General features: G+C 36.7%; 1 protein-coding gene across 2 annotated transcripts in view; it reads right to left on the bottom strand.

Moving 5' to 3' along the window:
- The window catches only part of LOC149780260 (ER degradation-enhancing alpha-mannosidase-like protein 3), an 84025-nt gene that overhangs the window by 17165 nt on the left and 50959 nt on the right, over positions 1 to 15901 (bottom strand). The window contains exons 16-20 of one of the 2 annotated variants that reach the window (XM_089937065.1): positions 15708 to 15861; positions 12539 to 12620; positions 11335 to 11444; positions 6081 to 6200; positions 5458 to 5503 (exon numbers count right to left, since the gene is read on the bottom strand). In XM_089937065.1, coding sequence (XP_089793191.1) covers positions 5458 to 5503; positions 6081 to 6200; positions 11335 to 11444; positions 12539 to 12620; positions 15708 to 15861 — 512 coding nt within the window. The remainder of the gene's footprint in view (positions 1 to 5457; positions 5504 to 6080; positions 6201 to 11334; positions 11445 to 12538; positions 12621 to 15707; positions 15862 to 15901) is intronic. The other variant, XM_089937066.1, reaches the window with a different exon arrangement.

The raw sequence follows: 15901 nt of genomic DNA, 5'->3' as shown, positions 1-15901 counted from the left end.
ACCAGATCAAGGTGAGCTCTTTGGGATGAAAGATCTCTTAGATAAAAACTAGACAGTGTCAACATCTCCATTCCATGGCCTCGATAGTGTTAGTTGGTGAACAGTTCCAGTCAAGTGCTATGCTTGTGGCAACTGCTCTAAACTTGCAAGCTGAAACGCATCGTCTGAGCTGGGGTTATTTCTCAATATGGACAGAAAAATAACCCGCTTAATCCAGGATGAAAAGTTTGTTCTGCTATATCTTTCTGTTCCTGTTCAAGCGGTAAAAGTAAGTGCAATCTCCCTCAAAGCAATAGCTCTGTCACTTTAAGATACCACTTCAAGGCTCATACCAGATCTTGTAGGTGGTCTTGAGCTACACAGATTTCACTACGAAAATCTGTTTACCCATGGAAGGAAGCCTGTTCTTGGTAATGAAAGAGGGTACCGTCACAAGTGAATCTAACCTATCTTGTCAGAACTACATGAAATATGGGTCCAATATACGAATATATTCAATGATTCTGTCTGCCATAGCTAATGCAAAAGAGGAAGGAGGTCTTGTAAGAAAGGTGAGTCAATGGTACCCTTGCAAGTCGGGGGATTCACGAGTGATAACTTATCCATCATGTTGAAAATGTAAGTAGATGAAGGAAAGTATTGCTAAACAGCTAAATAACACTGGACAACAAATTTTTACAAAAGTCATGTTACTGAAATAAAATTAGTCAATTCTTATCAATTTTTATGTGCTGAACACGAATATGACAGTCAAATTGCAAAATTGGCTCTAGTTTTTTTGTAATCTGCAAGAAATTAATGTTTACATAACGAAATGCATTCCAATAGTAAAAGGTTAGCTGTAATAGCCTACCTATAAAAAATCAAGTCATTGACTACATCTTAGATTTCTTCGCCTGTCTCTTGTACAGCTGTTCGGGAGCATCTCTGAGGAGTGTCCAGCAGTAGTCAGCCAGCATTGTAGTGGACCATTTTCCCTGGTATCTTTGTTCCATTGTTGCGATATCTTGATGAAAACGTTCGCCGTGTTCATCACTAACAATACCACAGTTGCTAGGAAAGAAATCCAAATGGGAATGAAGGAAGTGAATCTTTAGAGACATATTGCAGCCAAGTTTCTTATACTTCATCAACATGTCTTCTACTAGTTCCTTATAGTTTTCTGCCCTAACATTTCCGAGGAAGTTTGTAGAAACTAGGCGAAAAGCATTCCATGCTTGTTTCGCGTCACCTTCCAGCAAGTTGTTGAACCGGTCATCTTTGAAAAGCTCTCGAATCTGAGGACCCACAAAAACTCCCTCTTTAATCTTTGCTTCGCTGAGTCGAGGGAATTTTTCATGCAGGTATCGGAATGCTGGCAAAGTCCGGTCAATGGCTTTCACGAAGTTCTTCATGAAACCTAGTCTGATGTGAAGGGGTGGTAGCAAGATTTTCTGAGCCTCAACCAGAGCTGGGTGTTGGATATTCTTCTCTCCAATGGCTACATTCTGCCTGTGAGTCCATTCCTTCCTCATGTAGTACATTTCCCTTGCTCGGCTATCCCACTCGCATAAGAAACACATGTATTTTGTATATCCTTGCTGCAGTCCCATTAAAATGGCAACTACCTTCAAATCACCACAGAGGTGCCAGCTGTACTTGTTATACTCAATGGAATTCAGTAGCTGCCTTAAGTTATCGTATGTCTCTTTCATGTGGACAGCATACGCTACTGGAATAGATGGAAGAATGTTTCCATTGTGCAAAAGCACAGCCTTGAGACTCAGTTTCGAAGAGTCCACAAATAGTCTCCATTCTTGTGGGTCATGAGTGATTTTTAAAGCATTCATGAGGCCCTCAATATCGGAACAGAATATCAGATTACTTTCCTTTCTGAAGAAAGGCTCCAATTGCTGGTGGCGCTTTTGATATGCAGTAATTGTGACATCTTCTTCTAGAAGATTCCATTGTTGGAGTCTTGATCCTAGCAATTCTGCCTTGTTCTTTGATAAGTCCAAATCACGAATCAGGTCATTTAGTTCTTCCTGTGTTATTCTGTGTGGGGTTGATGATGCACCACAGTGAAAATCTGGATCACTGCATGCTGATGGACCAGGAGAAGAACAGGTCGACTCACCTTTGTCTTCGTCAGATGAATCAAGAGAATATTCTGCTGGAGGTTCTGGAATAGGAAGTCCCTCACCATGTGGAACTGGTCTCAATGCAGACGGAATGTTTGGGTAGACTATTCTCGACTTCTTTCGCTTCGTTATTCCGCCGGAAAGAGGAGGAACCAAGCAGAAGTAACAGTCATTTAGGTGGTTGCTTGGCTCTCTCCACACCATTGGGACTGCAAACGGCATTGATGACCTTTTGCAATTCAACCACTGTGAAAGCTGTGTTGTACATGTAGCACAGCATATATGCGGAGCCCAAGGCTTGTCTTGGTCACCAACCTTGCATCCGAAGTAAAGATGATATGCCTTCTTCACTTGAGAATTGATACTTTTCTTCTGGTTGGCAAATGTCACTTCCCCACAAATATAGCAAAAATTGTCCGCGGTATTAACACACTTTCGAGGCATTACTGTTCTTTATTGTACGTAAATGGATAAAATAATAAGTTTTATGTAACAGTAGCTTGAACTGTCTCGCACAACGTCTAAAATATTTTAAATGCTGAACCTATCTGATTGGGCTTTATATAGTACACTGCTTACGTCAGCTTCAGCAGCCGCCTGGCATTAGTATAATAGGCCTACACATGTATAGTACACTGCTGACGTCAACTTACTTCAGCAGCCGCATGGCATTAGTATTGCATTACATCAGAAAATGATGCAATCAACTGTGGATGATGTGAGCATGATGGTATTATGCAATGTTACATCATTATTCCGGATGTTGCTGCAGTCCTACTGGAGAAATTTACACAGTGAAACATAGAAAATGAGGTATATGAATATCTTCAAAACGAGAGCCAATACAAATTTTTCACGGTTATATTCGTGTTCGGCACACCAAAATACTACAGATTAGGGCCTTTTCAAGTCAGTAATGATTTCACTGTTGACCAGTGTAATCAATTCTAGCCACAATGACACTTATGTGTGTGAATTTGGCTGCTTGTATAGTAGAGCCACAGTAGTATCTCTTATAGTATTTACAAGTACGAACAGGAATACAAAATTTCAATTCACGTAACATCTTTCCAGTAGGAAGGACAATAGAATGCCGATATAAAGATCACTCAAGCCTATAGTAACATTCATGAGCAGGACACATCTGAGTAAACCATCCATAGAAAGCTTACCTATAGTTTTCCGACCAAAGCGTAAGCAATACTGTAATGTGCACAAGTTTCTATAGTATATAAAAAACCTGCATATAAAAAGTAACTGAAACACTGTTATTAGATACTTACAACTTAGATATGACAATATCCATTATGAGATAATTTTACCTGTAGGAAAAGCCCATACAGGTGGAGTATACTTTCCTTAAAAGTTAAAAACTCCCAACTTGTAATGGTATAACTTCCAAGTAGATTATGGCTTTTGCAAGGTAGAGTGATGAAAATTAGCTTCTTGGCGTGACTGGAAATAATAACTGAGAGATTCTTGGGATATGGCACCAATCCCTAAACCATGAGGATATCACTCTCCCCAACAGCGACCTGGGTGAGCAGATAACTTTTAGCTAAAAGTTTGTAACCTGGAAGGACTGGATTTGTGAGGTATTAGTTCTCCTAAGGTACAGTTTGACCCTGCTAGAGCATGCTCCGTTATAACACAAATTCGGATATAACACGGCCATGGTGTGGCTCCCAAAATTTCATATACATGTATTTTTCTTGTACATGAAAAGAATCTTTCTTAAAAGTACCCAAAAAAATGTAAAAAGTTTATTATCATTTTGGGGAAGAGATTGTGTATGAATAATACAAGACAATCATGGTGTGGCTCCTGAAAATTTATATGTATTTTTCTTGTACATGAGAAAATAGTTTTTTCTTCTTAAAAGTACGAAAAATAACGTGTAAACAGTTTATTCTTGGTTCAAGCAGGGCTTTGCCAATGTCATAAACTGCAATTTTTCCCCTTATTGGCAACAAAATATACCATGTGATGATTATTTGTTTTTTGGCAACATTGTTGGCTGTTTAAACTTATATATACAACCATTGGTTTTGGAGTATAAAAATTCAGAGGTCCCATGAAAAGAGGCTGCAAACTTGATATAAAATGCACTGAAATTTATCTATTGTTCCATAAGCATACATCAATACTGTCTCAACCCTTCAAGTATTTCTATATAAACATGGGGGAAAAATTCTGTTGTATGTAGTCTGAGACTGCAGAAATTCTTGCTGCCAACTTGTTCCCTTCAGTATTTCCCTTTCTCCCACTAACATCACAAGTCCCTGCCTGATCACTAACATCACAGGTCCCTGCCTATGCACTAGCATCACAGGTCCCTGCCTATTCACCAACAACACAGATCCCTGCCTGATCACTAATATCACATGTCCCTGCCTGATCACTAACATCACAGGCTCCTTCCTAATCACTAACATCACAAGTCCCTGCCTGATCACTAACATCACAGGTCCCTGCCTATGCACTAGCATCATGAGTCCTTGCCTATTCACCAACAACACAGATCCCTGCCTTATCACTAATATCACAAGTCCCAGCCTGATCACTAACATCACAGGTCCCTGCCTGATCACTAACATCACAGGTCCCTGCCTATGCACTAGCATCACAGGTCCATGCCTAATCACTAACATCACAGGTCCCTGCCTGATCACTAACATCACAAGTCCCTGCCTGATCAATAACATCACAGGTCCCTGCCTATTGCACTAGTATCACAGGTCCATGCCTAATCAGTAACATCACAGGTCCCTGCCTGATCACTAACATCATAGGTCCCTGCCTAATTACTAACATCACAAGTCCCTGCCTGATCAATAACATCACAGGTCCCTGCCTACTGCACTAGTATCACAGGTCCATGCCTAATCAGTAACATCACAGGTCCCTGCCTGATCACTAACATCATAGGTCCCTGCCTAATTACTAACATCACAAGTCCCTGCCTGATCACTAACACCACAGGTCTCTGCCTATGCACTAGCATCACAGGTCTCTGCCTATGCACTAGTATGACGGGTCCCTGCCTATTCACCAACAACACAGATCCCTGCCTGATCACTAATATCACAAGTCCCTGCCTGATCACTAACATCACAGGTCCCTGCCTGTGCACTAGCATCACAGGTCCCTGCCTGATTACTAACATCACAAGTCCATGCCTAATCACTAATATCACAGGTCCCTGCCTATGCACTAGCAACACAGGCCCCTGCCTATGCACTAGCATCATGTGTCCCTGCATATTCACCAACAGCAAAGATCCCTGCCTTTTTACATACAGAACAGCAAGTAATCAAACTGCTCTTCAAATACATACCTATAACAATGCCACCAATAGCTCCAGCTTTTTGCAGGTGTCGTGCCTATAAAAGAGAAATGGTATATATGGTTTCATTGTTAAGTACTGACTGGTTGGACAAATTTGACATGATGATCCAAATGTGAAAAATCTGAAAGAATATTGTTTTCAAAATCATTTAGACAAACATCAATTTGGGAGAGGAGGATATGTACACATTTCACATCTTCATTCAATAGTGCACACAAAACAATTCTAATAATAATAATAATAGTTGGTGCATGTTAATTTTTTTCAAAAACCAATTCAAAAAGGTGAAAATGTGTACAGAGGTCACCTGTGAACAAAGGTCAGTTTAGCTTTTCTCATAGATGGTTGCTTCTGACAGGTTTGACTGTATACATAATATTCTATTTTTTACTTAAAACTTGAGTTTTGTTGCAAAATATAATCCAACATAGTGGTGTGTAGAACAGTGCGTTTATGTAGAGAATTTGAATTGTTTCAAGATAAATGGAGGTGTAATAAGTCCAACGCAGTCCAGATGGCATTTTAAAGGACAGCACTGGAATTATAAACCATTTGTAGAAACTATGACTTCCATGACAAAAAATATTGAACATTTTATCTCTGAATCTTACCTTATCAACAAACATACAGTCTCCTCTCTCCAAAATGGCTATTCGACCACTGATGTCCTCTGGGTTAAGAACAGGTGAACACACTTTGTAAGGATCAGCAAATGCCAAGCGTCCAATGACCTAAAATAAGCAGCATGTAATTCTGGTTGGTCCAATGTAGAGGACTGTGATATACAATAAAAAACATGTAATTCTGGTTAGTCCAATGTAAAGGACTGTGATACACAATAAAAAGAACATGTAATTCTGGTTAGTCCAATGTAGAGGACTGTGATACACAATAAACAACATGTAATTCTGGTTAGTCCAATGTAGAGAACTGTGATACACAATAAAGAACATGTCATTCTGGTTGGCCCAACATAGAGGACTTTGATACACAATAAACAACATATGTAATTTTGGTTAGTCCAATGTAGAGGATTGTGATACACAATGAGCAACATGTAATTCTGGTTGGTCCAACATAGAGGACTGTGATATACAATAAACAACATGTAATTCTGGTTGGTCCAATGTAAAGGACTGTGATACACAATAAACAACGTATGTAATTTTGGTTAGTCCAACATAAAGGATTGTGATACACAATGAACAACATACAATTCTGGTTGGTCCAGTGTAAAGGACTGTGATACACAATAAACAACATATGTAATTTTGGTTAGTCCAACATAAAGGACTGCGATACACAATAAACATGTAATTCTAGTTAGTCCAAAATAAAGGACTCCAATACACAATAAACAACATGTAATTCTGGTTAGTCCAATGTAAAGGATTGTGATATACAATAAACAACATGTAATTCTGGCTGGTCCAGCATAAAGGACTGCGATACACAATAAACAACATGCAATTCTGGTTAGTCCAATATAAAGGAATTTGATACACAATTTTCCAAGAAAAAGAAAACAATGGCCAAAACTTTTTTCACCATGGCAAAAATTAAGCATACAAATTTAAGATACAGAGTTATTTCTCAGTAGTCATAAATACTGGTTTATTTTTATAAGAAATCATTAGTTTTATTCTGTTGGAAAAAACAGGCGATAATAAATTCTTAATAGTTTACAACAGTCTAGTTTTCACAAGAATATAATCCAGGAACATTAGTACCCTTGTTTCAAAGTGAAAAAGTAATTATTGCTCATGTTAAATATTGGTGGCAAATACTGGAAAATACCTTAACCTTGATTCTGCTGATATTAAACTGGACACTGTATTTGATCCAAATATATTTAATTCATCCCAAGTTAAAAAGCAGCAACAAAAGTTGAGAGGAGGCAATAATTTTGTCAAATATTGAAAGGAAAAAGTTTAAAGAATTCCACAGAATGCATTGTTTTGTAATAATTGAAAAACCTATAAAAGTCATTATAGCATGATAGATCGATCACTGTGACCTATTTTTGCCTGTGGGGATTAGTGCCCTCCAAGATCAATACACCTATAAAAAAAATATGACTATACATAAAACACTGTCAGAAAATCAGAGTTAAATACAAAAATTTAACATACTTACTGGTGTAAAATGAAAAGTAACAGTGACCTATTTTGGCCTTTGGTGATAAGTAGTCAATGATTAGTCAACTACTCCTTTTTATGGCCACAAAAATCTAATATCTCTGTGACCCTCCTATAATCAGAGTTTTTTTTTTGCAAATTAGATCCATCTACAAGAGGTGACATATCGTCAGTGAGCTGGAATTGCACTTTGGAAAAACAACGATCAAAACTGGATGGATGGATGGGTGGGTGGGTGGGTGGGTGGATGGATGGATGGATGGGTGGGTGGGTGGGTGGATGGATAAAGACAAAACCAATGTAGAATAAATACAACTGTATTACTTAATTGAAAATGTACAAATAAACTGAAAATGTACATTGTGTCTAATGTTCATGAAATGAAATCCATGGATTATAGGTCATATACAGGTATAAAAAAGGTGTGATGATGCAATTCAAACTATCTTCTAATATATTAACATTCTCTGACTCTGATTCCTCATCTGATTCATTGTCAATGATTTTTTGTCTTTATGGTCATCTGTGGGTGCTTTGGTGTGACAGTGAAGAGTTCATCATCTTCTGTCCCATCTCAAGCATTACACATCCAGTGAGATACTAGCTCAACCCCTGGACATTTCAGATTTCCTGCCATTGTCAATTCTCTGAGTCCATCAGCAACCCATTGTTTATGTACATTTGCCTTAAATGGCTTGTTTAGGCAAACATCCCATGATGGCAGTACTGAAGTGGTGCCACCAGGCATCACAGTTTGGTATGTTCAATGTCACTGTAACTTCTGTTTTATAGACTGCATCAAATGTGTCCCACCCACACAATGCCTTTGGTTTCAACAATGCACCTGGTCTAGTGTTCCATAATTTTTCAATCAAGACCAAACAAACTGCCTATCTACCCATCCCTTAAGGTTAATGGTTACAGTCTTGCACAAAAACACTGGTAGCAGTTTCAGTTTCATACAATTTGCAATACAATTTAATACTACTGTGAAAAGTTGTTTCTCATTTCCCAAAGTTCACATATTACCGTTTTTGTCTCCAAGTGAGTGCATAGTTGAATTTCCTGGCATATCAGAAAATGTGAGTTAGTTTCATCTTATTTCCTATGTGCCCCACATCAAGATCATTCTGTTTCCTCTCAATGATAACAAATATTTAAAAAATCACCCACTTTCTCCTCCACATTTAATGGCAATTTCTGGGTTATGGGAGTGCACTGTCAAGTTCAAGTCTGTGACATTGCTGAAATCATGTCACCCATCCAGTTAAAGTTATAAAACATTCATCATCGTTAGCCTAGGCAGCGGAAAGGGCCTTCTATCTAATAACATTTTTTGTGAATGCATGCCCACTTTGATGCTGCTCTATAACCCACTAAATGAAAAAAAAATCCAAGGTGGTGAAACAGCTTTCCATTACTCAATTTTCTTCAGATGCCTATCATCTGTAAAACTGACTTTTCTTTCACCAATTATGCACCTGTTTCTCAGACATACCAGATTCACATCATGCAGCGCAAATGTTATTTTCCTATAGCTTTTTACTTAAATGCTCCATCATATGAATTATGTGGTCTTTTCCCCATACTGGTCAAAGATTAGCAATTCACATGGTATGATATAAGGGACAAAGTACTCAGTAACTGACAGAACAATGCCAATTCAAAACATTGAACCATTATTTATTTAGAGACTGAGCTTGGACTCTGTAAAAGATACTTTGGTCATGCAGTCTTTGAAATTTCATCACAGGATGACCGGGTCACTAGTTATCAATTTTGCAATATGATCAAAGGGATTCAACATGGCACTGAACAAGTATCAAATTCATGGCACAATCAAAGGATTGTCCAATGGGGAAAAAGCAGTGCTGCCTTTACAAGCTATGGGTCTGAGTTCAAATTATCAAATTAGAAGCTTGATCAAAATATTGTGAACTGGGAAAACAAAGTATGTTCACTTTTACAGGCTAAAGGAGTAATGTTGTGCTTACAAGTCAACTCCTACTCTACATTAATACAATTTGTAGTTGTTGTTGTCCTAGAGTTTAACACCATTTTTCAGCACAAGCTAGACTATATATGGCGGCCAGTATAACTGGTGGAGGAAGAACACTGGAAAACCCAGGGAAGAACCACCGACCCACGAGAAGCTACTGGGCTTTCCCACATACCCACCTTAGTGGAGCCTTGGACTCAAACCCACGCAAACAGAGGTGAGATGGCAGTGATCTGGAATGGTGAGCTCTTTAGACCACTCGGCCACTCGGGGCCCCCAATTTGTAGTAAAAACCACCGACTTATAAGCGAGTATATATGGTACCTTACATAATAAGTACACCAATTAAGTTTCATAATTACAAATATAAATATATAAATAGAACAGTGTCAAAGAAACCATGAAAAATGCTGGATCCTTAAAAGCAGGTCACTGTTAGCTATTGTTGCCATGGTGAGCAGTACTCTCCTTGATGAACAAACCCATCATGTTTCATGAAACATACAACAGTGTCTGAGAACTGGAGCTAACTGTCAGAAAAGTGGCCCCCATCTGTTACCTATTATTTACAATATAATAATTAACCCAGACAATTCATGTCTCAATCGTTTAATGAAATGATTTAAATTAATCAGCATTTTCAGATCTGCCAACCCTTATAGTCAACCATAAGTCTTACTGAAATAACCCTTAAAATGCAGACTAACAGACTAACAGAAGAAAAAAAATATTATTATTACAGAAAAATCTGGTTATTGGCTTCTCTGGGCCTGATCCTGATCTCTCTTTTCACATTGGATTCAGTGGAGTTGCTCAGGGAACCTGACTAGCTTTACAGAAGTATCTCAGATGCTTTTAATATGCCCATATTTTGGATGCAAAATTTTAACATGATAAAGTTATTAATTTTACTTAATAGTATTATCTAGAAATACTGTCTAGTAAACTAAGATGTTTCGAAGGCAAAAAGGACAATCAGCATGTTACAAAGTTTGAATAATCAGCAAAGTATAAAAATGTATATTCAGGTTCTGGACTATGCTTTTTTTTAAAAAAAACAGAAAGAAAGGCAACAATTACATTTATTGGACATCATGTTGTGTCAATTTGAGTATGTCTCATGTTAAATAAAAGAAAAAGATTATGTTAACTTGAGAGATCTAGCAAGAAACCACTGACCTCAATGGGGTATGGAAAAGGCATGTTCCGAAATTGAACTGGAGGTCACTTAAGTCTCAGTGTACTTTACAAACTTTTCACCTGAACATAATGTTGCCTTCACTGCAACAGATTACACTTTGGAATTTTTCAAATGCATGTTTTCCATGTCAATAATAGCAGTACATTATATCTCATTACACCTTACTGAAAATGTATCCAATATATGGAAAAAATATTGACTGCCTTAACTGAAAATGGGTTGCTTGGGTTGGCAGGTCTGCATATTCATAAAGTTATTTACCTAGTATGAACAATGGACAAAACAAATGTATGGCTAGTACAAAGTAAATCTGCATACCAGATAAAGCATAATACATATAAAAAAAAGAACATAACAAACTGAATTCCAAAGAGATTTGTTATAAACATTGTTTGCTGTGTGACAATACAGACTGATTACATTACATGCCCAGTACCACAGCCAATGTATATAGCAGGACAAAGGAATCTTGGCTATAGTATACAGGATTTTTTAAAAAAGCAAGTCTATATTACAGCTATACATACAGGTGGTGATTCCTTTAAGTCATAACCAAATTGTGCTGGCCCTGCCTTGTACACCACAGAACCATGGAAAGGCTCCGAGATTAGCTGAACTAACATGGGCTCATGTTGGGCTGAACAAAAGAGAAAGATAGATTTATAAACATCAGCTAAAAGAAAAGAAAAATAAAAAATTAATTTAAACAACTCTAAACGTCTATCAGACATGTCTGCTTTAAATGGGACACAAATTTTAAAAAACAGTTTGTTGCATATTTTCCTGGTTGATGAAAGCATTGAAGTGCAGACCAAAAAGTGTGGTACAAAGCTGCAGCTTAGAAACACAAATACTACTGACACTCCCTTGTAAGTGCAACTGCAAACTGTGCAGACCCAGATCTGTCATGGCATAATGCACTGGCACATCTAGGTCTATGCAGTTTATTAGGATCAATCAATAGAATAAACAAAATAGACCCTCATATGCCAGTGCATTATGCAATAGTAGACCAAAGTCTATTTAGTTTGCAACTGGACTTAAAAGCAAGTATACTTGTGGTGTAAAAGTATCTTGCATTAAGCTTAGCTGTGACTCAAAGAACTGACTATATCTCCGTGGCTCTATGATATATTTATATATACTGTTAAAATCCAATTTAAAATTTGTTGTTAAAATTGTTTCCACTTGATGAGAGTTTTGGCACAAATGTTAATAAAGACTATGATGTTCAATTATAGACTACCTTTTTTTTTTGCTAAAAGTAAAGATTCACCCTTAATCTTGTTCAGCATTAGCTTTGACATCCAAAGTCATCAATCACTGGTAATTACAAATATCACAGAATAAATATTCTTTGTCTATTAATAACAAATGTTAAACATTTTAAAAACAGGCAGCCTTGTCTTATTCATGGACTACACAACCATGTTCAATTATGAAATTGTGCATGCTCCAAAACTGCTTTGATGCAATTTTACATCGTGTAATAGGGTGATTTTCAAGACTGATCTCCTTGTTTCACAATTTGTTTTCATATATTTAGCTCAGAAAATAACAGGACTGTAATAAAATTCAACAACATTCTGTGTGAACAAAATAATCTGAAACCTCAGAATGAATGTATTTTTATCAGGATCATGAGAAATGCGACAGTTGACATAAGCTTTGTGACAAATTCTATATTTCTTAAACTGTAAAACAGAGGTTTTATATAAAGCATTCACTCACGTTCATTTGGCTGCCTCTTGGATAATTCAATCATCTCTTGCATGAATTTTAAGCCATTTTCTGCTGCAGCAGGGGATATTGCCTATTTAAAAAATAAGAACTTAAAAATGTGACAAAAATGTTTAAGGTGACCTTAGGAATCAAATGACCCTACCACCACATCTAAGAAGTTATGATTACTTGCGTCTGTGAATTCTGCTAAGATCTAATTAACTATACACACCTTAGACGACTATCCTGTATTTAAGTTAAATTATACAGAAACTCTGAACATCAAAATATAAACAAATTAAAGGTCGAATTATATGAACTGTATATCTTAAACTCATTGCCATAAGTACTATTTGACTTGAAGATGTCATCAACACATTTTAACAAATATAACAACAGTACCATAAATGTACAATATATGCCAACCCCATGTTAAATAGTCCTCCATGTAAACAACTGAATTTTTAGCAGAAACCATTTTTTTCTTCTTTCAGTTAATGATCTTTACATCTGACATTTTGGCCCTCAAATTAATAGGCTTCTTCCTTGCATGCCTGCCATAAAATCTGGTCCAGGTCCTTGCTGCAGAATTAATGTTACTGAACCAAAACAAGTTTTCTTCTTTAGTTGGCTACCTTGATCTCCAACCTTCAAACCCCAAAACCAATATACTTCCTCACTATACCAAGGGCATGCTATCCACAAAGTTTGGTTGAGGTATGTAACGTAGAACTGAAGTTTTGCACAGAGACCATTATTATTCTTTTAATCAGATACCTTGACTTACTAACTCCAAAATCAAAAGGGATCTTCCTTACCATAATGATTCATCTGCTAAGTGTGATAACTGTAGACAACAGCGAACTCAAATTTTGTGCAGAAACCATGCCTCTTCTCTCAGTCACAGTGACCTTGATCTTTAACCTTTTCAGCCAAACATTAACAGGGTTCTTCTTTAATCCAAATGCAAGCCATCCACAATGTCTGGTAACTGCTGATCATGGAGAACTTGATTTTTGTACAGAAACCATTTTTCTACTTTCAGCAGTGACCTTGACCAATGACCAGTTTAGCCCAAAACCAACAAGATTCTTCTATACCAAGTGCAAGTAATCCAAAAATTCTGATAATTATAGATGATGGATAATTTAAATTAAACCTTTCGACACTGAAACTGAAAGATTTCTAATTATTCTAAGTGCAATCTATCCATAAAGATTGGTGACTGTAAATGCTGGCGAACTTGAGTTTTATTACAAAAACAATTTCTTGTTTATTAATCACAATGGCCTTGACATTTGATCTTCTGAGCTGGAAACTGATAGATTTCCCAATTGCAAGCCATCTACAAAGTCTGGTAACTGTTGACAACACAAGCTATTCTGCAGAAACCAAACCAGTAACAGACAGTTCGATGTCTATCATCACATAATAATACACTCTGCCTTATCGCAGCCATATCAAAATGAATATGCAAATGAAGCAGGATGAGCTAGTTATTCTGTGGTAGGATCAATTCTGCAATCAATTTCCCACATTATATAAATAATCTGACATCGCACAATTAATTACAAAAAAAGAATAATAACTGTTTCAAGTACTTCACTAGCTACTTAGCATATTTATTGTTCTCCAAAAATATATATAAAAATTACTTCTTCAGTCTCAAAAACAGTAACATCAAAAATTGTCACACAGTTATGTTTATCAGTGAACCACATGAACTGCTGACTAATTAGATTGCAAGCCACCTGACATTCATTAGGTAACCACCTCTAACTTGTCTGTGTACCTCCTGTTTACCAGTCTAGCTGACTGACACCTATATACATTTCTCTACATAACTTACTATAACTTTTCATTTTCTTTGTGTAATTTATGCACATTTTCAGAATGTAATCAGAAATTAGGTTTGTATGCTTATGAGTATCCCCAGCCAAGTCAACAGGTCAATTACATGAGACTAGGCTCAGATCTACATTAAGTCAATAGGTCAATTACATGAGACAAGGCTCAGATCTATGTAAAATCAATAGGTCAATTACATACTAGGGTCAGATCTATGTTAAATTATTTGGTAAATTACATGAGACTAGGCTCAAAATCTATGTAAAGTCAATAGGTCAATTACATGAGACTAGGCTCAGATCTATGTAAAGTATTTTCTTAAGTGTTAAAGGGACAGAATCATAGTCTTCGTACATTAAAAATGTGCTTTAAGACATCATGGAATTTACAGTAAATTTAAATATAACCACAACTGCAATAAGCGCAAAAGTATAGTTGTAGAGTACAAGTCAGTAAATTTTATTTCTCATTTCATTTCCTTTAATATAGATTATACAAAGAGAACCACTGGTGCTAATGTCATTAAATCAGTGGTGGTTGGGATTTTTGGTCTGTTTGATAAGAGCACATACACCTCACTGTAAATTACCTGCCCCCCTTTCATAGGATAACACCACTAACAGCATAATTCTGGTGGTAAAATGGCAACAGGAGAAAACCATATCCTTTGATGACTGTATCACACTCAATAGTGAATGCATTTTTGTGACATTTTCTCTTAAATATTAAATGGGAAGATATGTAGGAGGAAAATTACTTCTTTATTTGCACTGATGGATCATTTACATCTAGATGTTACAAAATACCAGAGACATCACAATCACTTTATTTAAACTGGTTCATTTACTCTAATTCTCAATTGGATTTTCAAACTGGGATAACTGAAATATGATAGGATCCAGTCAAGGTGCTTTTCTACTAATCTGCAGAAATGATTTAGATAACTCACGAGTCAAAACAGCTTTTTGGCAGTGATATATTCTGAAAGAATATGAGCTGAGAGAAAAATGGACAAGAACAATGTCACAGCTTGTAAGGGATGAACAATTTTCTGTACTATCAAGCATTAGGTCATTTACACTTCACTGCATTTTTCTTTTTTTATTTATTATTCTGCATTCCAAATTCTGTTTTTTGATGGTTAAAGACTGTTGTTTTCTTGTGTATTAGCTTACACTGATGGGCTAGCCTTACTATTCAACTAAATATAATTTCTTATTAACTTAAATAGGTCAAGGCTTTTTTATGAGGCAGTCTCTTATGAGTATGGCTGACTATGTAATGAGACACAACATGTCTAATTTAAAATAATTTAACTTGTCATACACACCTCTGAGGCTGTGTGCAAAAGCTGAATTCTGCCATCACTCATGGTGGAGATTCGAATTCCCATCAGCTGAAGTTGCTGTAACTGCTCTCTGTTTCCTGCCATAAACTCAGATGCCTTTAGACGAGGCACATTATTTGTGTCACTGCAAGACAGTCTATAAAATGATTATTAAAACAAATCTGCAGCAACGTTTT

Source organism: Sinohyriopsis cumingii, chromosome 16 (genome assembly GCF_028554795.1).
Source record: "Sinohyriopsis cumingii isolate HCF-2022 chromosome 16, ASM2855479v2, whole genome shotgun sequence".
In the NCBI taxonomy this organism is placed as follows: Eukaryota; Metazoa; Mollusca; class Bivalvia; order Unionida; family Unionidae; genus Sinohyriopsis; species Sinohyriopsis cumingii.
This window is presented reverse-complemented; position numbering and strand designations above follow the sequence as displayed.